The following is a 24,186-nucleotide window of genomic DNA, read 5'->3' as shown; positions in this document are numbered from 1 at the left end:
AATTTCTGGCCCACCGAGTCATCAGCACACCAAGTAAGCTGTTAGTTTGCACAGTGTGTTAAAATTAAAACATGGCCGGCTGGCTTGTGGCTCAGTGGGTGTTGTGCGAGCCCAGGGAGGGAAGACCAGGGTCAGTGGCTGGAGGGGAGGGAAGCAGGAGGAGATACCACTCTTGAAGGGCCATCGAGCCTTCCGAGAGTAGCCCAGATGCCCGGCAAGCCCCACATTTGCTGCTAGCTACACTCACATGACACAGCGAACCCCCAGCTGAAACACCCTTCAGCTGAGCTTGTTTCGTGAACCTAGCCAGTAAGGCTAGCTTCTAGCATAGCGTGTCTGGCAACCCTTGTCAGTTGGGCTGCACAGGATATGGCTCTCAAGCATGGGAAAGCATGCGGCGGGACTACGGCCAGGGAAAGCGGACTCTGGGCTGTTTCAATTCTTGCACTAATGTACCGCAGGAGGAAACGACCTGTGGCTGTTTGTGAAGCCAGCATGTGGGAGAGACAGACAGATTTTTGACTGGTGAGCAATTATATTTTGCTTTCCACATTCTCCAGCGATTATGTCAAAGGGAAGCAGCAAAGCGCAGATCACCTTAGAAGCATGTGTGGCTCACACACACACACACACACACACACACACACACAAACCACGTTTGGAGATGGCAACCATATATGGCAACTTTGAGCTGGCAAAAGCCAGACCCCCAAAGAGTCTGGCCCCTCTGAGGGCAGGGAAGGAGAACTGGCTTGGCTTGGATGCTTTTGGGAGAAAGAGGTGAATGAAAACTCCTTGCTTAGAGAGGCTCCTGTCTATAAATATTTGACAGAGCATTAAAAAGTTCATCTTGCACAAGGGAAAAAGAGCCCCAATCCTTACAGATTCCAGCATTTAGAAGTCCACTTGGGGAATTTTGTTCTCTTACAATTGTTGTACGAAATAATTCTGTGACTTCTGTCTTCACAGATGAAGCCTCTACCCAGTATTAGTCTTCTGTGGAGCTCCCAACTGCCCAACGAAGGTTTTTACATTTTGAAAAAAGCTTGACACCGAGATTTCCCCCCCTAAAACCAGTTCCTGGTTCCTAGCCTCCTTTTAGCAATGAACCCGTGAACTTGTCCAATAAGGGCAGAAGGCAGAGGAGCGAGGCCACAAATGAACCAGATCAATGGACAAGGCTTCAGATGCTGCATCTCGGGCCTGCCCTTCGACCTCTGCCTTATTTTTACACTACTAGTGAGGCTAAACATTTAGGTTCCTGCTACTTTTTTTTAAAAATGCATTACCCATGAAGTCCCTCAGGTGGGGCATATACACATTTCCAACTTAATGTGCTTTCATTCTGTGGTATGAATCCAGGCAATGTGTATGTTTGTTCAATTTATATAGTCACCCACCTCACATACGTGACAAGGCTAAAACACAAATCACCACCACCACCCTCATCCAAAAATGAGCAAAATCATACAACAAAAACCATTAAAACACATTAAAAGCAACTGTAAACTATTGAAGTCATAAAAAGCATGATCTTCAAGAGTGCAATCCAACTTATCAATATAGCCATTTAGCAGGCTCTGCGCCACCAGTGCTGTAGTGGTTAAGGCATTAGGCTGGAAACTGGGAGACCGGGAGTTCTAGTCCCACCTTGGGCACAAAGCCAGCTGGGTGCCCTTGGGCCAGTCCCTCCCTCTCAGCCCAAGAGCCAATCAGGCGTGGTATGAGAGTTCTAGTCCCGCCTTGGGCATGAAGCCAGCTGGGTGACTTTGGGCCAGTCCCTCCCTCTCAGCCCCAGGAACGAGGCAATGGCAAACCACTTCTGGAAAACCTTGCCAAGAAAACTGCAGCGACTTGTCCAGGCAGTCACCAGGAGTCAATGCTGACTCCAAGGCAACAGAACGAACACTGCCACTTCCAGATCCCCAAGCAAGATGGTGAAGCGAAGTCTTCAGGCCCTTCCTAAAAGCCAGAAAGGCACGTGCCAATTTAAGTTGGGACTTACTGAACAAACTATGGTTCAGGTAATGTGGCTTAGCATAGTCCGCGAGCCCATTAGCAGAGAAGAGGATAACTTAATAGGCTAAGTCAAATCCACTGCCTCCATTGTCATGTGATATCTCAAACTGCAGATCAGCTTGCTTTGACTGTGATGTCAGGATAATTCCCAATTCCACTTGGTCATACAGGCTTGCAATTTTAGAGAAAATGTTCTATTTTTTTTCTTTAGTTAATACAGATAATTGGGGAAGACCGTAAGGTCAAAACTTGCTGGCCAAATCACAGAGCTTAACGAAAATGCTTTTTAGTTATTTACAATTGAGTTACGATAGAGTTATTGTACAGAATCTTGACAGATCTTCCTTTTCCACTTTGCAGGTCATTACTTTCTCAGTGGTGCGAGATTCACAGCTGCAAGACAAAATGGGGCTCAAAAAAACAAAATAAAGCCTACAAAGGAATACATTAGTTTAAAAATACATTTTTGTGTGGAGCGAAAAACCACAGAGACACGTAAAATTCAAAGAAACAAACTTTTTATAGACCCATGATTTCTTTCACAGTGCAAGTAACAATAAAAGATTTAGTTATCATAAACCAAAAAGAAAGGTGCAATTATGCTTAAGTATATAATTACAAGAATGCCACAACTACAGCAGTTAATACCATAAAAAGAGACAAGTCAACAGGAAGTAGAGAACACTAGAATTCGACGGACAGCCTTGCTGATGAAGAAACTGAATCATTTACAGGACAGCTCATTTCAAGGGAAATCGGTTTTAAACCCACGGCTGGAGTCGTAAGCTTGTAAAGTCCCCACTGCTGTTTTTGAGGTTGCGTAAGAACATGGCACAAGGAATTGCTTTGCTGCAGTATCAAAGAAAGGAACGCACACTTCTCAATACCATGTTCTATTTCTGGCAGATCGTGGTTAATCCTGGAGGAACCACAGTGGGAATCTGTCACCGGTGCCAGTGTTAGAAGGTTCTCTATTACTCACCGGCCATGAAACCTGGGATCTACCTCAACAATATTAAGTATTAATTCAATAAGCAGTTAAAAACTATCACGGGCATTAGAAATCTGGAGCTACAGGGGTGTGGTTGTCGTTCATCTGTCTTAACAGCAAACTTGCACGAAAAACATAGGAGGTGTGTTATTATACATTGAGAAACAGAAATCCCCAATACAGAATTTCAGTTTTATGGGAGTGCTCAGTTTGAGGATGGGAAATGAGGCTGTTTCCCCCAAAAGGTCTCTGCAAGAACCCCTACATTCTTAATGTACAGCTCAGGAAAGGAACAGTGTTAGATGCCGTCAATGCATTCAGGAGTCCCCCTTAGGAGAACAACTCTCCAGAAGCTGTGCCACCGGATGTCCTCTCCAGCAGACCCACCAGGAACCATCGGCTTGCCTTGTAAAACCAAGAGGTCTCTGCCACATTCCTACCCAGAACGCACTGCAACCAGTGTTTACATCACAAGGCCCCTCTCCCCAACCATTCACGTTAGCAAGCTGCTGATTTAAATAAATGACCGATTTGTAAGATAGCTCTCAACCGTATGGAGTGATCTGACATTGTGCAACTGCTCCTGAGAACAAAAGCAGGCACAACCAAGGGGCTGGGTGTGGGAACATTTCTCTCTCTAGTCCAGTTAAGGCAGCAAAGCCATGAACCGACAGAACACCGATTCCCTTGGGATCTAGCATCTTCCTCAGCTTGTTAGCCCCACGTTCAATTCTGTATACACTGATAGAGACCAGATCCAGATGCACCACCCAAAATTGCAAGGGATCTTGTTCTACTTTTGGTCTGGCAAGTCGAAAAGCAAGGAAGGCTTCGAACAGGTTTCGCTGAAGTACTTGCAAGAGGAGGGGCAACCTTCAACCTTGTAGATGTTGGTGAACTGTAATTCCCAGCATGCCTCACTCTTGGCCACGGCATTTGAGGCTGCTGGGAACTGCAGTTCAGCAACACCTGGAGGACCACAAGTCGTCTTAATCATGATTTACAAAAACAGGCTCAACTGGTAGGAGTCTGCAATCTTCCAGTTTGGGGAAGACAGAGCAGAAGAGCGATCCAATATTACAGACAAATACATTTCCTTGACAAAATTCCACATTTTCAGATACAGAGGGCTGCAAACTGAATGACTGATCAGGCTACACAAGACCATTAGCTGTTGTTTAGAAAGGCTTTAACCCTAAGAATTATCACTGTGCAAGTGATGTAACATTCCTCGTATTCTTCTTCTTAGCAATAGCAGTGTTACTATTTTAACACTGGACGCTAAGATACAGACATTACATAAAAGCACACGTGCACTCACGTATATGTAATGAAGATCCTGCATAGCAGGAGACAAAATAAAAAACCTAATGTTACCAAACAAACGAAATCTGGGAGAAGGAAAGACTTTTTTTCCTGTGCAGTGAAGCCTTATGCTTCTCAGACAAGCTGCATCACTAAATTGGGACTACTCTTGAGAAACAAGGGTGGGACACGCATTTGGCTGCGATCCAAGCAGAAGGCAGCCAAGAGGAGAGACCCACAATTCTGGGCTGCGCCAAAACGCTGCTCTGAAGGAGACCTAAGGAAGGTTAATTCAGGCCTCAAACTTCTGGGAAACAAAAGGTAGTCTGTCTTCATGGCTGAAACAGGATCAACTCCCTCCCGTCTTAACTGCTGGACGAGAAGAATCACTTTGGGGCAAAAGTCAAGCAAGGCCAATCTCAGAGGTTTAAAAGGGCAAGGCATGAGAGTTCAGCTCAGCTGTTCTGTTCTGGGGAGAAATCTCACCAAAACGATCCGCTCTCATCTGCTCTTCTTTTCAACAAACAGAAAAAAGCCACAGGCACAAAGTTACGCTTTATATATTGAAATGCAGGATTTCTACAGCTACCCAGCCTGTTTCTAGGGCGAAATGATCACATTCATAAAACCCAAGGCAGCACAATTTTTGTGCAAGTTTTTCCTCCTCAGCTAGAGGAGGGCATACGTGGACGTACAGCCCTTATTCTAGGCTGAGAAACTTCTCTGGAGATTGAATGAAGTAGAGCCAATGGGAAGCTATACTGCTACTTGCAGTTGATGCTAGTCTAAAAGAATGATAGCTTTATTATTATGGTCCGTGATCAGAATGAAACCCATTTTTAAAACAGGATAAAAGGTAAGAACCATTAGTAACTAGAATAAAATAGGACATTAAAAATATTCCAAAATTCTAAAATAAGATTTGGCTTTGCATGATTTATGCTTAAGAGAGCAATTGTGCTGTTTCTGCAGCTCTGCCCGTGATGCATACCTGGAAAAGTGGCATGAAAGTTCTTGACTTCTCAATACCATTTAAACAAAAAGTTACAGGAAAAATCTGAATAAACTGAATGTAAATCAGCAGGTTGTTCAGTGCTCTTCCATAGGCCAAGAAAAAAAAAACTCTTATGTCAAGAAATAAGAGGCCTTTATCAGCACTTTTCTCACTGAACTGTAAACGATGCAAGACAGAAGTCTTTTTTTTTTTCATTAGACACACACACATGCGTTACCAAACAGTGCAACTTTACACGATGGAGGGATGTTCCGAAATATATCCCTTTTAAAAAAAACCTGGACAGTCTCTAAAATCTCCACCTGTGTCCTTTGAACAGTGCCAAATGCTACTACTCCAGCTAGTCTTTTGAGCAGATACACACCAGTTAGAAAAACTCTGCTCCCCGCAAGGGCACAGCCGCTAGACTAGAAGCTCAGAACTTAACTTGGCTGCTTCTTAGTACCCCAACCTGCTCTGGCAACAGTGCGCTACTTCTATGCGAAAGTAACAAAACGGTGGCTGTTTGGAGTACTCCATAATTCAGTTACCTCACCCTAATCCTATGGGAAAGGCAAGAGAAAAATTAAAAAAGCAAAACGAACACGATTATATACACCCACCTTCAGTGTCAGCAAACCCCAGAGAACCACCTTCTTCAGAACCGCTTCTGGCCTTTCTGACCTGCTCTGGGGACAACCAAGAAGGGTTACCAGTTGTTCCTGATAACACGCAATGTGCAAGTCAGAGCCTCCTACGTCCACAGCAGTCAACTCCCATCCCTCATCTGCCTATTTCTCCATTAAATGTGGAGATCCAAACGGCTAAAGACATGTCCTCTGGACAATTCCCTCCAGATCTGTCCAACATCCAAAGGATCTTCTTCAAAACAAAATGTGAAGATTCCAAGCAATCCTATTCAGCCTCACAGATCTTTTCCCTACTGCAGCTTGGCCAGCTAGTCTAAGCTCCCTGCTCCTCAATCTTATCCCCTTCCTTTTCCGGTATCAGAGAAATGGGCGCTGAATGGTGAAAACCCAACAAAAAAAAATTATTCTATACAACTGGAAGGGCTGCTGCAAAGCTGTTTTGTCCTACAAGTCTCTTCACTTCCCTATGGCTGTCACAGCACAATTGCATCCTAAAACAGTTCCGCTGCTATTCAGGGCACGTTCATCACTTTCACATGGTTGTTGTTAAGCGTGCAAAACTAACAGCTCGCTCTCCATGAACTGCCTTGCACAGATAGCGATTGTTTCTCCTGACACCATATAAATAAATTGTATTTATACAGCTGAGACGTTCTGAGACATGCAGTAGGTTTTTGGGTGGTGGATAGCCAGGTTTTCTTCTCCATCATCTGTGTATTATTATTTTTTCCCTCTTTCTTGGACTACCAGTCGTGTCAAGAAACCGATCTTACGCTGGGCCATGGCGAGCATTATCAACCACACCCGAAGGAGGCTCGGAATCATCTATGGGAAGAACTAGGCGTGTCCCCCGAATGACAAGTTCATGGTCTCCAAAGCCAAGCTCTTGGTCTAGCGTGTCCTCGGAGCCGTTTCCAGCGACTCGTCTCGAGACACCCGACGGCAGAGAATCAGAATTCACGGTGGAATCCCCGTACGTCAGACTGATGTCCCCATCGTTCAAAATCAGATCCGAATCATCATCCTTCAGCTGCTCTTGATTCTGAAGAGATCAATCCATGGCTTTATTTAACAGTAGAAATCCAGAGAGACTTCAGTAAGAGGGATGGGCAACTTCTTAGTGCTGGGACCCCATTCATTATTTTTTGGCAAGACAGGGCAGGATGGGATGGGATGGGATGCTGGGGGGAAATGTTTCTCTGTTTTGAGAAACAGTTTGGGGGCGGCCTTTTAATCATGGCAAGCCTATCTTCCAACTCAGTGCTACATTCTTTTGTGTGCTGGTCATTTAGAGGAACTGGGGCTGATGGGGAATCCAGGAGGGAGACCCAAGTTGTGAGGCTGGAAATAGGCTCCTCAGTTGCTGAACCAAGAAAAACCCCACCCCACACTCCAACAGAGCTTAGGGCCACCTTGGAAACTCACAACCCAGACCACGTCCTCACCACTTAGCCTCTGTCACCCACTCCCTGGGGCCCTTCCCCACTTCCCCAAATGTTAACCATCCAACCCTGTGCACAGATTGTCCAGTCCTATCTTAGAAATGGTTCTGCACGGCCCACCTCAGCAGCTGGGAGAATGCCTAGATGAATGCACTGGTGCGCAAAAGGAGGCCCTCAGTGGCATCTGGGGAAAGTCCTGGACTTACCTCGTACGCCTGTGGACTCGTCAAGCACCTTGCAATGGGCCCACAGCAGCTGGGGAGTGTGGTGGTCAGTGGGGGCCCGCTGTGTGTCAAGAGAGGCTTTAAATAGCTGGGGGGGGGGTCTTGGTTAAGGCAAAGGAGGCATCTCTCTTTCTAGAAACAATAGATTTTTATCCAAAGACAGTATTATTATATATATTTTTCTTGCTCTTTGACTAAAACTACCTGGAACCAACTAACTCTTGTCATAAACTACACAAGGCTTTCTTACAGCTTTCACCAATGCCTTCCTCAGCGCACAAGCTCTATGACCTATTTGATCTTCACGAAGAACCCAAATGGGCAGACCCTGAAAATAATATAGTACTGCATTAAAAAAAAAAAGTTTTATCGTTCTATTGGCCCTCTTGGAAACAGTTCAAGCTTCTCCACCAGCGGGTCCTGGTTCCTCCTGGCCTTCTGGCTGACGCCGCCATCAACCTTCCCCCAACCCTGCGGCTCCCCAGATGGCTGGACTTCAGTTCCCAGAATACCCCAGACAATCTGGCTCTAGCCAAAAATGGCTTATTTTCTTTCAACAAGCAATGAGCCGGCTCGGAGAGTGTCTTCCACAATCTCGGGCACCTTCCAGAGGCGTGGACTTCAAGCAAATGGAATTCTAAAAACGCTGCTCATTGAAAAAACCAAAAAGTCAACAAGATGTCTAAAATATGTGGAAAGTTAATATGCTATAGAGACAGAAGGGCATCCCCCTTCAGACAGAAATACACCACAGCGCCAGTTGGCTCAAGGCCTGTGCGTATCTAATCAGCTCCCCTTCTGTGGCAGTTTTGAAAGGATTCAGAGGTCTGCCCCAGGCCTGGGGAGGGGGCTATTCATGGCTGGGGAGTCACCCACCGCCCTGGGCAGAGCTTTACGGAGACTGATTCATCCATTTTTCCTGTTGATTCCCCCATGAGGTGTATATAAGGGCTGACCAGCTGAGCAGTTTCTCTTATTGGGTCATCTATACATGGCTGCAGATGTCCTATTTTCCCTATTTTCCTACATTAACTCATCATAACTACTACTACAGTTGCGGTCAACGGCTAGTCTTCTCCTGCTGACGCCACGGAGCGAGAAGCAGGTCGGCCCAACTTCATTCTAAGGAAAGTGGTTTTCAGGAGTTTGAGGGTTATTCTTGGACCCTTTAATAATACGCTGCTCTGTCAGTTTTGGTTTTAGGTCTCCCAAATGTTTGTTGCTAGTGGTATGGGTTCGGTCACTTCTGGACACAGCAGAGAGCTGGCCTTGTGACAAAACCTGGGGGGATACAGAGACTGGCAAAAAACTAAAATAATCTTCTGCCCCTATAGGCATGGGACATACGAAAGATATATCATTCTGCATTTCTTGGGCATCGGCCCAGATAAATGGCCACATGAGAGACAGGAATCCACAGCTGAGGAAGGGAGGCTCTCTCGCCATCTTCCCGAGGAGCAGCTGTTCTTCAACTGGCCGGCAGCAGATGCAGGAACCCAAGGCCCAGGGCCACGCTCTGGCCTCTGTGAAGGATACTTATGGTCAAAGTTGTACCATACTTGGAACAGCCAGGCACTCTCAGCTCTGGTGCTTCGTCCCTCGTTTTCTGCCCCACCCTGAAAAAGAAGAAATGAAACAGGATCATAATGGCGCTTGGGGGAGGAAAGTCAAACCCCAGTGTGATCGATATTCTCTTGTGGTGCATTGCTTACTGTTTCTAGTTACGTACATGATCTGTACTGCGTTAATCAAAAATCTGGCATTAGGACACAAAACAGAATCCTGGCATTAGGACACAAAAGAGTTCCATTCAGGCTGGAAAGAAATGAGATCCTGAAAGCGCTTGGCATGCCAGAAGGTGAGAAATGACTCAGGAGTGATCCTACCCAGCAAGGACTTGGGAATTCTAACTTAACAACGCAAGAGTGTGGGAGTGATGAAGGAGAGAGGAGGGGAGATACTTACCACATTCTCTTGATCAGCATCTACACCAACCCTGCAGGGAAGAACACGTAAGAACTATTACTCTTCCCATTCAGACTGAGAATCATGCAAAGCTCCCTGGTCATCCAGCTGGTGCACACACAAACCCCAAAACCTTCTATATGTGCTCCTCTAAATATGGTAGTCGGTCCTCCATGCTAAATTAACAAACGGGTATGTATGCAAAAACATGCAAAGGGAAGGCTCCGATGCTGGGAAAGGTGGAAGGAAACGGAAGAGAAGGATGACCAGCAGCAAAGTGGGGGACTCGGTTACAGCTGATGGGGGCACTGTTGGGAGATCAGTGGGGACAGATCATCTCGGAGAAAATCTATGTGGCTCTAAGAATGGACACTGGCTTGAGGGCACATAATCAATCAATCTATGCAAAAATCTCTGAAGAGAACTTCTGAAGCATAAGGGGATAAATCTCACATCTCTACTCAAATGTGAACCCTGCTGGCATCAATGAGATTGCACTCTGGGGAGGCTGATGCGCTTTTTCCTCTGTCTGCTCAGCCACTGTTTTCACCCTCTTCATCCAGAGCCAAGGTGACACCCAGTGGCAAAGAGAATCTCTTTCACCACCGGATGTGGCCCTTAGTTTACACAGGGTTCTTTCTTTCCATAAGGACCCTTCACCCTTTCAAACGTCCACAAGTGCAAAGAAACACAAGACTGGTGCAAATCAATAAACTGAAGCTGGCACCCCACGTTCTCCAGAAAGACCTAAGCCAACTTGCTCAAGGCAGTTTGTTGCAACTGCCTCGAAAGTGGCTTTGGCTCTTTCAAAAACCACCATGCACAGGACGCCCCACCCAAATCAAGGAGCCCCAGTTCCACCTGCAGCTGAGGAAGGGGGCGGAGGTGCTACTCACCGAATGTGCAGGCACGAGAGCATGGCAGTGGTCCCACCACCAAACACCCAGACGGTGAAAAAGACAATCAGCAGGGTGGTACTGAACATCACCTGCCGCGCATAGGTCGCTGTGTCCCGGATGGCTAAGGCAAATGCCATGGCTCCCCGCAGGCCTGGGAGACAGAAAGGGTGCATGGAAGTGCTCCCCCAAACTCTGCTGGCTTTTCAGCCTGTTTCCAAAAATCACTCAGCTATCTTTAAACTTTGCATGCCCATGAAAGGGGGATCTTAAAAGGGGGAGAAAACTATCTTTTCTCTTTCAGCCCTTACATGATGCCCTCCCTATATATATCTCCACATATTTTCATTTACCCTTTTCCTAATATAATCATTTCCGGACGTAATTTTGCCTAATACTGCACACATTTTGCTGAAAGAAATGCACTTTGTAAACTGTGTTTCGTATGGGGAGGGCCGTACGCAGTATGTACAATTTTTTCTACCCATTCCTAGCTCGAACTGTACTACAGGATTTAGAGGAATGTTGATTCAGGGTAATGCTGCATCAGCTCCTAAGAGCAAATCAAACAGCTTTGCACTAAAATAGAAAGGGAACAAACATCTTCCCGTCTCTTTGCAGGGTTTTATTAAATTGTGTTTTTTTTCCCCCTTGTAGTTTGAACACAACCAACCCACTACTGCCAAGAATTTCATAAGTCACATGAATAAACAAGGCAGTTAAGAGGTAGTAAAATGCAACAGCTGCTAATGGGGTATTTTATGATTACTGGTTACCGCTGAACATCTATGCAGGATTGAAGCTTTCTGACCATGATCTGCTAGTCTTTCAAGTAGCCATCGTTCCTCCTTTGGCTACATACCATCACTGGTTTGTTTCCTGAAGGCATCTGCTCAGCCTGTAAGACATACTGACCTGGGCCTTCCCTTCACTCCAACATTTGAAAAAACGGAAGGGTTCCGTTCGTCATCCCTTCGCACAGCTGCCTTTTTCTTTCTTTAAAGCAAGCATGCGCTTGTTTACGGCAATCACGCTCGAAGGACTCAGAAGGGCTACTCACCAGCAAACATCATCATGTGCTGGAAGTTTGTCCCAATCTTGTTTCGTCTCCCCAAGTTAAGCAGGAAAGAGAGGGGATAAATGTTTGCAGCTCTGCCCAAGAACACCGCCAGCTGGGTTCGTGGCTGCGTTGAGGAAATTATTCCATTTTCAAGCCCACCTTAAATTTACACTGGCTATTTGACCTTGTTTGTAGCAGCTTAGCTGTCATGCAAACAGAGCCAGTGTTGGCTTACTTACTTCCCCAGCAGGTGGATGGGTTGAGAACCCCTCAGAACCAGCTGGCAAAGCAGAGACAGACAAGGTTTGCCAGTAAAAATGCCACAGATCAAAAAAACGAATGTGAGGTCTGTTTGTTTTTGTCTCTTCAGACTGAGCACAGACGCTCTGGTTGGCAAGGTCTTCCTGGCAGCAAGAGGGCCAAACCTCCCTGGTCAGCTGACACATCTTATGGACATTTGCCCCCAACGGTTGCCAACAGCTGACTTCCAGAAGGCAAACTGACAAGGCTACGCTGCATTTCACCCTCCGGCATCTCAGGGTCCTCTCCACTGTTCAGCCAACCCTCATCCAACTTGGGCTAATAAAGGTGAACAGGCTTCTGAACGGTCCTTGGGGTAGAGAACATTCTGGAAAATAGAGACTGTGCTTGAGACCTATTCTTTTGCTTTGCAGCAGGCCGGCATCTGGCTGATCGTATTAAAAAATATGGAACTTCAGAAAACAAAGTAAAAACCAGGTGGGGCCTGGCGCTGGACAAGGGAGATGCCCGCGGGCACGTTGGGACCCAGGGCTTACTGCATTGTGCCAACCCAACCAACAGAGGCTTATTCAACAAACCAAGATAAAACAAACATGGTGTAAACAACATGCAAACCCGGTTTTTTACTTCCAGGCGATGCAGTTTTCTTCTTCTAGTGGAAATTCTGAATATGAGAACTGAGTGCTCACATTAAATTACCTACATCATTCAGTGCTGAATTTACACAACTTTATTTGTTCTAAATGTTTTTCAATCCTGTTTAAGGGGGAATAAAAATCTTCTTCCGGTCTCTGGACCTCTCTCTGTTTAACCCTCATTTTCCAGACAGGTATCCTATGCAACCGACATAGGATCTATTTATCCCCAAGAAGTTTCCCCTCATTTTTTAAATGAAAAAGGATACAAAAGCTCCAACCACAAATGTTGGGTTAAAGACGTGGTTCTGGAAGGTGAACAGCGTCAGCCCCATGTAGGAGAAGATGAAATTCTCTGCCAAGAAGTTGAGAAGCTCAAACAACTAAAATATCGGACAAGATAGAGAACAAAGACAGCATTGAACCTGTGATGACAATGTCCAAAATGTATCTGTATGTAAAATGTAGGGAATTCCTCAAAGCATGAACAGCCCAAAATATGTAAGCCAGCATTACATTTATTAGATTTATAAACCTAATAAATACACATCAATTAGATCCTAAGTTACCTGTTGAGCTCCCACGGGGAAAGATGGACTTGAACCAAGGATGCCCAGGATCTTGCCCTCCACCTTCCCTATTACACCACCCAGGCTCTTAATCTTATGCCCCCCCCCCAAATCTACCACTAAAGTCCATTTGAAGCCCATCCTTCTAAAGCAGGACATCTGTCAGGGAATCTGCGCAAGACTGGTCAAAAAAGTCAAGATGCTGGCCACACCCATCTGATTGAAGCACTGTCCCTTTTTCACTGCCCATCTGATGCGGCAGAGGAAGCAAGCGACTTAAAAACATTACTGCAACTCCCCTGAATGGAGGGGGGTGTCCCATCCTGGCCTCTTTGGTCAAAGATCTCACCTCCTTTGTCCTGTGCTGTGATTCCGTGGACAAGTTGTTGTAAGTATAGTGAGCTTGAGTGATGCCACAGAACAAAACCGCCACCACTCCTGGGGAGAGAACACTGGATTAAAACCGTAGCTGCAGCACCCAAAGCCCATCTCCCGCGGTTCTTCAACACAGCAGCTCTTCCTGTATGTGTGGCTCTACAAGACAAGATTTGATCCCAGATATTTCATGGATTGTAACCATTCTGGGATCGTCAGAAAAGCGGGTGGGCTGCAGGTATTTTAACAAGCTAGGAGCAGTTGGGCACCAGGGTCCCAGCCAGATGGGAGCCTCCCTTTCGCTGGATGCATTCAAACAGAGGTTGGATAACCATCTCTCTGGGATGCTTGACTCTGGATTCTTGCCCTGAGCAGGGGTTGGACTGGGCACTAAACCCAAATCTTTAAAACCAGGGTTGGGTGAACAAGTCACAGCGGCTTGGCTAAAACATGTAAGCTAGAACCCAAGCCAAGAGCAAAAAAAACCCCCCCTTTCATTATGGTTTAGCATGATGGGTGGGTGCTGCACTGAGACCAATAAGCCAAATTTTAGGGCTCGGCATTAGCTTTCAGCCTGATCTTTCACCTTAACTTTCTGAACAAAACGTTAGCGTCATGTGTGAGTCCAACCGCTGAAATCCACATGCTTTTTAGTTATACAGAATTTGTCATCCTACAGATGGGAGCAAGATCAATCAGCCCCAACAGGCGCCATACCTGCACTGCTCCATGCTGCATAAGCGGCTCTCCACCCCCACCCCACCTTCAGGCCGGAAAGCACCTTGCCCCCACTGGAGACATCTCAGAGAACACCGGTGTCCCCCGGTGCTTGAAGGCCGTGATCTCCGGCTGCGGCCCAGATCCTCAACTCCCCTGCCTGAACCATCCCAAGGTGTTTCAGGGAGAGGTGAATCTTTCTGAGCGCTTGGCTGGCCTTCCCAGCATCGGAGAAGTGGGGTCACTGCTGATCAGGCCAGGATTTAAATCTCACAGCATCTCTGGGAAATTTCCTGGCGCAACTCCACTTGAGCGGCGCAAGACACACACGGATGGAAGCAGCACACCACGGCTTACCGGTAAAACCACATGCTTCAGCCAACAGAAACGTACTCCAGGACATCAGGAAAAACAAGCCCGTTTCCAGCAAGTGGAACTCATGGAGTTTAGTAAACTTGGTGACGTGAAACTGGAGGTTAAGGAAGAGATCTGCAGGAAGACTGCTGCGGATTTTCAAAAATACCCCAACAAGAGAGAGCAATTTCTCACAAAGATCATTAGAGACTCCCAAAATCAGGGAAAGATACTAACCAAGCAAACTGTGGGTTTAAGTCCCCCCATAAATGCATTGGCAAACCTATGGCTTGTCAAGTATTGGGGCTTTTTGCTTGTTCTGTCTTTCATTTTAACTTACCGTCATACGCTTGTAATCCAACAGAGAAGGCTGCCTTATTAAAATGTTATTATTGATCTCTGTGGTCTGTTCTTGAAACGGTACTGCCCTTTACATTCAGATGAATTGGCACTGTTTGACTTAATTAGCCCTTGCAGGTATTCCTCACTTAACGACCACAATTGGGACTGGAATTTTGGTTGCTAAGCAAAATGGTCATTAAGCAAATCTGATCCAATTTTATGACCATTTTGTGGCAGTTGTTAAGCGAATCACATGGCCATTAAGCAAACCACATGATCGCTAAGTGAATCATGCAGTTTCCCATTGATTTTGCTTGCCGGAAGCCGGTTAGGAAGGTTGAAAATGGCATTCATGTGACTGCTGGATGCTGCGATAGCCATAAATGCAAACCGGTTGCCAAGCACCTGAATCGCAATCACGTGACCACAGGGACATGCGACGGTCGTAAGTGCAAGGACCAGTTCTAAGTTGGGCTTTAGCATCATTCTAAGTCCGAACTGTCGCTAAACTAATGGTCATTAAGCGAGGACTACCTGTAATTAAGTCACTTGACAATTAGAGAGCCTTACAAATCCAATAAATAAATATATTTTGATAGTATGCTTCTGATCTGCTTCAATGGATATAAAGATTAAAAAAAAAAGATTTCTACAATTCTGATGCATGTGGCCAGTCAAGTTTATGGTAAATAGGTTAGAGCTTTAACTCTGTTGCTGGGGGAAAACAGCCTAGAAATAATGAGTTATTTACTGACTGTTTCCGAAAGCGTAAGCCTGCTCACTCAGAAACAAAGGTTTCAACAGACAAGCCAAGGATATGACAGCAGTGACGACACCAGTGGCAGCCCCCATGGCAAATGATCCGCTGAAAATCCCAAGGAAAATCCCGATGGATTTGAACATGGCCGTGACATCAAAAGTGTGGCTGTTGTCTCCTGCGGGCTGGTAGGCAACGATCGAACTGCGGGAAATACAGACCGCACGCTTCTTAGTAGGAGGCCTTGCTAGGTACCCAACGGACTGCAAGAAAGCCCATGGAACCGAAGTAACTCGGTGTTATAAACAATGCATCTCCCCAGTTGGCGCATCCTGCATGCTCTTTGCTCAGGAGTAGAATCAGAGAATCATGGAATCAATCATGGGATCATGAGGTGGGAAGGGACCTTGGAGGCCCTCCAGTTCAGCCCTCTGCAGTAATCCTTATAGCATCCTGGACAAATGTCTGCCCAATCATTTCTTGAGAACCAGTATGCCCCTCTCCCAGTCAGGATTTATAACAGGGCATCACACTTCTGAAACCTTTTGAAACTCAACTGATGTTTATGGGATTGGGAGGGTAGGGGGCAGGACATAAGATTTATGTATATGTGGGTGATAACTCAAAAATATCTGTTTTTAATCTACTTTCGTTAACCTATAAACTACATGATTAGCACAAGCCCAACCTTCATGTTTTTCCAAAAAAAGCTTCCATTGTATTTACTACTCTTGGTCTATTGACAGCTAGAAATCCAGGATGATCCACTACGAATTGCCTTAGTATCTCTCCACAGAGGTCAGTTGACCACCCAAGCACCCACCCTTGTTCAAAGTGATCACTGCAAGTTTAGCAGAACGACCACGGATGAGTTCAGCCAAGAACTTTTTCAGTTCAACGAAGAAGAATCCCAAGGAATTTTAATGTTGGTCATCAAAATTCTTCTTCCTATCTAGAAGAAATTTTCTATCTAGTATCAGAAGACAGAGGACATCTACACTGGGGGGAGCTGAAACAGTAACATGCTATCATTCTAGCTATCATCTAACATTCCATGGTCATCATGGAAAAAAAGATGGCCTTCAATCAGACTCAGCAAGGCCTTTCTTAGGTTCAGCTGATGTTATTAGTGGCTTCTTCAGAACCACATAAAGATGGCTCTGTAGCCGAGTACCATCCTACAGAAATTGCCCTCAATCATTTTGCTAGTGCTAGATGCTTCAGGGATCACCTTCAACAAGGCACAGCCACTTTGCAGATGCTTCATAACTTGAGTTGCCTCTGCTATTGTTTATTTTCATTTGAGGGAGAGGGTGCTGGGAAAAAGACATACAACTTACGAAGACAGCACAATGGCAACTGCATCATTGAGGACACTCTCTCCGAAGAGCAGGGCGTAGAGCTCAACATCCACTTGAAGTTCATGGAATATGGCGAGGACCGTCACTAGCCAAGAAAAAGAGGCAAAGAATTTGCTAGAATCCTGAGCTAGCCTACTGTATTATTACCCAGCCACATATCCATCTTCAAAATATGAGACGCAAGCACGCAGGTAGAAAGACCCACGAACGCTTATAGGACTGTCCACCCCAGGTTATCCATGGAACACTTTTCATGGCTCCTTCCATAAATTTCTTTGATATCAACAATAATTCAATGGCAGACAGGGTTCATGGAATAAATTGCAGAATTGAAGCAAGACTCCTCCTTGCTAGAGTTTAACAGAGGTTCAAACTTATTCAGGAATCTTAGCAAGATTCCTGTAAGATGTAAAGGCCTTCACTATCCTATCCTCCCTTGCTAGATCAATATCCTTCCAAGAAGCTCAGATACAAGCAAACAATTTTCTCCCACTGTTCTCCTCTCTTGCGCACGAAATAAGAAGAGTCTGCTTGGACTCCAAGATTACTAACACCCTCTTGCTCTGCTCATGGGCTTTTGGTGGGCATCCAGATGTGCATCTGATCTCATCCAGCAAGGTTCTTGCCATATTTCAATCTCCTCATTCCAAAAATTGTACCTCCACTTTTGCATGGCACAGGGAAGCCAAAGCAAGGAAAATCAACTCAGCTCCCAATGGCATTTTTGAGGAGGGTCCTGGACGCAGCCTCTACGTACCAGGATCAGTAGCAGAGGCAATGGCACCAAAAAACAGGCAGTCAGTAAAATAGAAGTCTCCTCCAAGCTGTCCCATCACTTTCATCAGCGCAACACAGCCATACATGATGGATCTGTTGAACACAGAGTTGACACCATCATCACAATGGCGATTTGGATCTCAGCATTCTTCATTTACTGAGACTCGAGCAGCCTTGTGCACTTCACTCTTTCCTACAACCACCCTTGGCAGCCTGTGAGTTCAGGGGAAGGACATCTGGGTCACAATCCCAACAAACAGTCTTCTACTGGGCCCAGATTCTCTTCCCTCCTCCCCCAGTTGCAGCTGGGAGGAGTTGAGAAACCTTCACATCAGTTCAACCCCACCATACCATGGCATCTAAATCCAGACAAACGTTAACCTTCAATATGCAGTTCATGGAGATGAACCAACTTCCAACTGGTTTACCAAGGTGACTGGTTTGTATCATCACAGTTAAGATTAACCAATCATAGTTAATTAATATGTTAGACAGTGTTTAAGCTACGATGGAGCAAAAGCTTCTCATTTTCTCATGGGCAAAGTGGACAAGAACTCTGGAAAATGGTTTGTTTATCCACACATCCAAACCAGCCTGGAATTTTTCAGCTTCTCCTATTTAAAAATGTGTGAGGGCTTTTAGACCGTGCATGACCTCTTGACATCTTTGTTGTGATTTACGCTGTGGCTGTTTTGATTTAACTGTCGATTTTCATTGCCTTATGGTTGCCATGGTTTTAACCTTTGGCATCTCAGCTGCCCACAGAGCACTGTTCATTAGATAATATGGAAAGGATGTAAACAGTGAACATTTTTAGAAGCAAAAAAGGCAAAGGCGGGGGGTAGGACTCTCACCCTATCACAAAACAGGAAATTGCCGTTCCAAGAAATGCATAAGCTAAAATGGATCCAAGGTTCCGGAAGAAGTGCCGCTTGAAGGAAAAAAACAAAGATAGAAACAAACATGACTTTAGTTACTCGAAATGCTAGGAACAATTGACTCATAGTGAGCTGGCAATTTTTGTCAAACGAAGTCCCGCTTACCCCCACTAAACATGCAACGTCCCTATTAGTTCAGGCTGTCTGTCTAGGAAGGGCAGAACAAATAATAGGACAATACTATTGACTTATCTCTCTAACTCTTGAAGCGTCTTTCCAACTAAGATGTTTTACAAGCATTACAATTACTTATTTTTTTCCCGTTAGATGAAAATAATCTATGTAATGACAGATAGCACTGCCGGTAGGCACTTGGTGCCTGGTTACAAATTATGGATTTTGGAAAGAGTTTGGAAATAGTAGGTTAAACGTTTTTTTTGATCTAGGAAAAAATATTTAACAACCTACTATTTCTTTATCATCCAACTTTATCTTCCTGGCAGAAATTCTGTTCTTACTGTAGTATTACTGCATTGAAAGGCAGAGTATAAGAGAGGGCAATCAAAGATTTGGATTACAAGGGACAGACTTTGTTTAATGTATTTATTTTATCTTGCATACATGCACTGGCCTACATTATAGCTGTACTGGATGGGAAAATGGTGTGTATAAAAGATTATTTCCCCCGTTTCAAACTGTTGCAAGGTAGAATCTTAAGCAAAAAGCATTAAGTCCAAGGGAAAATGAGGAAGAACTGACTTCATCCAAAACAGACTGAAATTGTAGTCAACAAGACAGCAGCAGGTGAAATATGTCTGGCTTATGTCTTTCTCAACAACTATGTTGCTATCCTGGATATTTTAAAGAGAATTAAAAGGAATAGAAACCTACCCTTTTTAAGCTATATCCAGCATAAAATATAATTGGAGGGAGCAAGATATTGAAGAACACTTCAGGATCAAAAGTCACCTGTAGGTAGGTAGGTAGGTAGGTAGGTAGGTAGGTAGGTAGGAAGGAAGGAAGGAAGGAAGGAAGGAAGGAAGGAAGGAAGGAAGGAAGGAAGGAAGGATCAAAACATCAGAACAGATTCAACTTCAATGGCTGCAGAGTAAAAGCCCATCATATGATTAAGTGCATTTTCATTTAAAACAAGAACTGTACCACCCTTTAGCACAACAGTTCTGCAGCCCAGACTTTACAATCTGGAGGCATGGGATGATTTTACACCCAAGAAACCTCCAGAATCAAAACAGCATACCCTGCAGTGGCTGCAGTGCGGGTCTGGGACGCACGACTCAGCAGAGGAATGTACTATGTCTGTGCCAAAAACATCTGATGAATGTGGGAAGGAAGCTCCTTGTATATGGCCTTGGAAGGACAGGACAGAGTTAGTTTGTCTCACCATGACTGTTGGATAAATTACGAATGGCTGACCTCACGCAACCTGGTACCACAGTTTGCCTATTCCAGTGGCTTGTCACCAGATGACAAGCCACGGCCCAGTAATTCACATTTTGACTTAAAGCAAGGCGTGAGCCCAGCCATTAAGGTACTTGAACAGGCAAAGCTGAGGACGACTCTGGGGAACAGTGGTCAGCCAAGGAAGAACCAGCAGAGGAGCCTTCAAAAACTCCGGTGTTTTTTTTCCCCCAGACTCCTCTAGAAATCTGGGGCAAAGCTAAGGCAGGAGCATGATTTTCAACCATGTTTTTTAGAGCCTTTGGTCTAAAAAAGTGGAAAGGGGAAAAGCGAGGTGGGAAACGTTGGAGCCTACCTTCCGCAGCATCTCGTTATCCTGAACATTATTGAGTTCGTGGGAACTGATTTCCCCCTTCAGGGTGTACTCGTAAAACTTCCCACTCAGGTTGACCAACAAAGTGGCAGGGCTCGTTTGCATCGGGCAGCTTAAGGTCACATTGTTGATATCACTGGGAATGTGGATACCATAGCGAAGGATGACCCCCACCAGAACCCCTGTAAGAGAAGGGAGAGAGAGGGCGGGCTTCAGGTTTGCTGGAGTGCTAGAACAATCTTGAGAGGTTCAGAGTCCAGCTTCATACATTCTCAGCACCCTCCTTTTTGCCAACTATCGGAAGATCTCCCCCAGAAAAGCCAGGGTGAAAGCAGAAAATGGTTCAGTCAGGCGGTGCCTAAATTGAATAAATTCAATTCAGTCCCTCAAGTCATACAAGGCCTCATCAAAATAGCTCAGAATTACACCGCTCGTGCTGTCACGCCGGCACGACCTGCACTCTGAATGTTTTCCTGGATGCCGTTGCACATTGCTGGTGCAAGAGAGTGGCAGCGATAAGGGTTGAAAGGGAAGAAAAAAAAAGTGTCAAAGATGGGGTAGCAAATGATCTTCAAGGCCAGGGTTAATCTTACAGGAACCTGTAGTTGGTGACCTTTTCCCTGCGTCTTAAAGGCCGCTGCCAAATACAGCTGCTTACTATGTTGAAAAGGAGGGTCTTCTGACGCCTGTGAATCAACCACATTCACTGCAAGGGTTTGTCTTGGATGGCTGAAGCAACGCCTACTGCCAGAGTTCAACAGCTCCTCTTTCAAGGCCTTCCTCTCTGCCAGCCAGAATTCCACCCCGTGGCCCTAATTTGGTGGAAAGCCCCTTGGCCGCTGCTTTGAGAGGGTGGTGGCACCACACCCCACGTGCAGAGCCACCAAAAACCCTTCAGAAGCTCCTGTTCAAGTGCTTTTCAGCCACAGAAAATTCCTCCGTCTTGGCCTGTTTGCCTTGCGCTCTGCCCCGAAAGCATCTCCTTGAGATGGAAAAGAACAGACCTGTGGAAATAACAACTTCTTGTTTGAGACCAAGAGAAGTTTTGTTTGCCAAAAGCTTTAGAAACAAAGAACATGAAAGGTGCTGCCAGACTATTTAATGCCCAGCCTTGGTGTATTTAATGTGGACTTTGGAGCAAGTCCCAAATGAAGTCTTCTCTTCCTGGTTGAAGAGAAGGAAAGAAGTGAATTTATAGGCCTTTTTAGGATGGGAAGAGGGACAAACAAGACTGCAGCCTGTAAAAAGGGTTTGCTTGTTCAGTGAGATGTCAGTCTAACTGGGTTTCCATAGCCCATTTAATCATCTTGTTTAAAGACAGCAGCGGCAGAATGTGGAAAACAAAGGGCCCAGTGGCCCATTTGGCCAGCTTATAGCTGAGCATAGTACGTGAGCCCAGAAAATCGATTAGTTCAGCACCCAAGTGAATCGTGGTGCACATATCAGACCATAAAGGTTGGAAGGGTCCTCAGAGATCATCTAATCCAACCCCTGCTCACTGTAAAAATCCACTACTACAGACTGTAATGCAACTTAAAATAGTCACATTCTCTTCAGTCAGTTTGAGAGCGGAAAAAAAAAGGTGAAAGGTCCCCTGTGCAAGCCCCGAGTCATGTCTGCCCCTTTGGGGGGACGCCGCTTTTGCAACATTTTCTTGGCAGACTATAGAGCAGGGTGGTTTGCCATTGCCTTCCCCAGTCATCTCCTTCCCCAGCAAGCCGGGTGCTCATTTTACCGGCCTCGGAAGGATGGAGGGCTGAGTCGACCCGAGCCGGCCACCCAAGAGAGAATCCAGCTTCTGCTGGGATATAACTCGGGTCGTGGGGAGAGTTTCAGTTGCAATACTGCCGCCTGCCACTGCGCCACACAAGGCTCAGTTTGAGTTTGAGAGTGATAGCAGATAAAATTAAACTTGATTTTTTTTCCCTAGGGTCTGTTGAGCAATCAGCAGTTTCGCTGAAGCTGTTAAGCTCTGTAGTTTCCCAGCACCATTCTTGTGATCAGCCCTGGTTAAGAAGGAATGGCAGTGAATTTCCTGTGCAATTTCTAAGACTGGCTAAGACGCGTTGGAAAGAAAAATCCAAGATGCGTACCTACATCACAGGGGTCTGCCATGCTGGGGAAAAAAAAAACTTTTTAGCCAGGATAATCTAGAATATGTCTGAGATGTGCGTTCGAATAGTTAGCCAATAACAAACACAGCAGTTCACACAAAACACGACTCTAAAATATAGTTTGTTCGCATATTTAGTGGGTCTCATGCTATCAATTGTTAGCTGCCAATTGCTGTGGGATTTTCTCACAATTTAAAAAAAAATTATAGTTATTGCATTGTGGGTTGGTCTTTTGTTGTTTGGTCTTGGACTATAAATACTTTGATTGATCGATAATTGGTGGTTTATTTAACTAAATATGACTAAGGCAACCACATCTTTGCAACTGATATAAACACAGCAACTGAACTGTTTTTGGAATTGTCTCAGTTCTATTTTCTATTATTAAAACAAGATTAATAGTGAAAGTTGCTACTTTCAAGCACTGGGTGTTTTGCACATTAGAGCTGACATCTCAACTCTTCCGTGAAAAAGCTGTTTTGGATGGAGGGCATCCACGTTGTGCTTCTTTCCAGACAAACCGTGCAAGCACCACGCTGGACTTATAGTTTCCCCTGGCCATACTGGCTGGGGATTATGGGAGCGAAATCCAAGATGCCTGGAGGGGGCTAAATCAAGGGACACTGCTAACCAGGTCAGGTTTATGAAGTCCATTGGAGTTGGGCAACCAATGAATTTAAAATAATAAGCATTCGTCTTTTTAGCAAATCGGGCTCGCCCATTCAACATCTCACAGCTAAGGCAGGGCTTTCATAGCCCTGCAACCCAAAAACAGGCACTATCCAAGGTGGTGGGTTAATGCCCCACGTCCACACATTTCCTCTACTGGGAGGGAAGGATCAAAAGAAAAACCTGCACAGCATCTTTTATCTTATAGTCAAAGGCCTACTTCACGCAAGACCCCAGGCGATACAGGGCTTGGTTTAACCCCATTTCCCAACTTGGGCGGGATCCAGACGTGTGGACTCCCACTCCACAAATTCTCTCCGGGGGGTCTTTGGGGGATCCTGGGAGTCCATCCACCCTGGCGGGGGTGCTGAGCAACCCCCCTCACTTTTTGCTGCTGTGCGAGCCCTGACCACAACCCCCCACCCACCTGTGGCTTCCTCAGGAAACTGGGTTAACCCAACCGTGGCTTAGCGCCCCCGGGGAACGGGCCAGAGGCGGCGGTGGGGGGGCAAGCCGGCCTCTCCGGGGGCAGCAGGTGCGGGGGCTGCTGGGGGCCCGCGGCCGGGGACGATGGGCCGCGGCTCACCGTAGATCATGGCCAGCCCGGACTCGTGCAGGAAGCGCGCGCGGCGGTGCTTGAAGAGCCAGATGGTGAGGATGGTGAGGGTGAGCAGCAGGATAAAGACCAGCAGGTTGGCGCTGTCCTGCCGGTGGCTCGCTTCCGCCGCCTTCTCGGCCACCAGCTCTTCCTCCAGCGCGCCCGGGCGCCCCCCGTCCGCCGCCGCCCCCAGCCCCGGGCCCAGCAGCAGCAGCAGCAGCGGCAGCCCGGCCATGGCTCGCCCGCTTCGCCTCAGGGCAGCCGCGCAGGCGCCTCAGCAGCACGCGGCACCCCGGCGGCGGCCGCCGCCCGCAACGCCGTCCCCCGCCCGGGTCAGCGGGCCGCGCAGGGGGCGGGGCGGGGCGCGACCGCGGCTCCCATCATCCTCTCCCGCGCCATGGGCGCCCGGTCGCCGCGGCAGGAGAGCGCCCAGCACTTCGG

At 46.3% G+C, this 24,186-nt stretch overlaps 1 protein-coding gene across 1 annotated transcript; it reads right to left on the bottom strand.

Annotated features, from left to right (window-relative positions):
- Nucleotides 1-2,520: 2,520 nt before the first annotated feature.
- On the bottom strand, nt 2,521-24,149 carry SLC9A6 (solute carrier family 9 member A6). Its single transcript, XM_063313309.1, has 16 exons — nt 23,734-24,149; nt 20,347-20,546; nt 19,464-19,541; nt 18,549-18,625; nt 17,675-17,787; nt 16,897-17,002; nt 15,614-15,760; nt 14,461-14,561; nt 13,361-13,449; nt 12,712-12,825; nt 11,547-11,658; nt 10,487-10,640; nt 9,591-9,621; nt 9,162-9,241; nt 7,608-7,713; nt 2,521-7,001 (listed from the first exon to the last, which is right to left on the bottom strand). The coding sequence occupies exons 1-16, from the start codon at nt 23,978-23,980 to the stop codon at nt 6,729-6,731; spliced, it is 2,028 nt and encodes a 675-aa protein (XP_063169379.1). The 5' UTR covers nt 23,981-24,149; the 3' UTR covers nt 2,521-6,728.
- Nucleotides 24,150-24,186: the final 37 nt, after the last annotated feature.

Source organism: Candoia aspera, chromosome 12 (genome assembly GCF_035149785.1).
Source record: "Candoia aspera isolate rCanAsp1 chromosome 12, rCanAsp1.hap2, whole genome shotgun sequence".
NCBI lineage: Eukaryota > Metazoa > Chordata > Lepidosauria > Squamata > Boidae > Candoia > Candoia aspera.
The sequence above is the reverse complement of the archived record's forward strand: the minus strand, read 5'-3'. Positions and strand labels throughout refer to the sequence as shown.

Bases quoted from the DNA above. Each gene is read 5' to 3' on its own strand.
- SLC9A6 (XM_063313309.1), bottom strand. From the start codon at position 23,980: ATGGCCGGGCTGCCGCTGCTGCTGCTGCTGCTGGGCCCGGGGCTGGGG. The intron at 15,761-16,896 runs GTAAGTTGTATG...TATTTCCCGCAG, and splicing joins GTTGCCATTGTGCTGTCTTC to TTCGATCGTTGCCTACCAGC. The intron at 14,562-15,613 runs CTTGGCTTGTCT...GTTTCACGTCAC, and splicing joins GTCGTCACTGCTGTCATATC to CAAGTTTACTAAACTCCATG.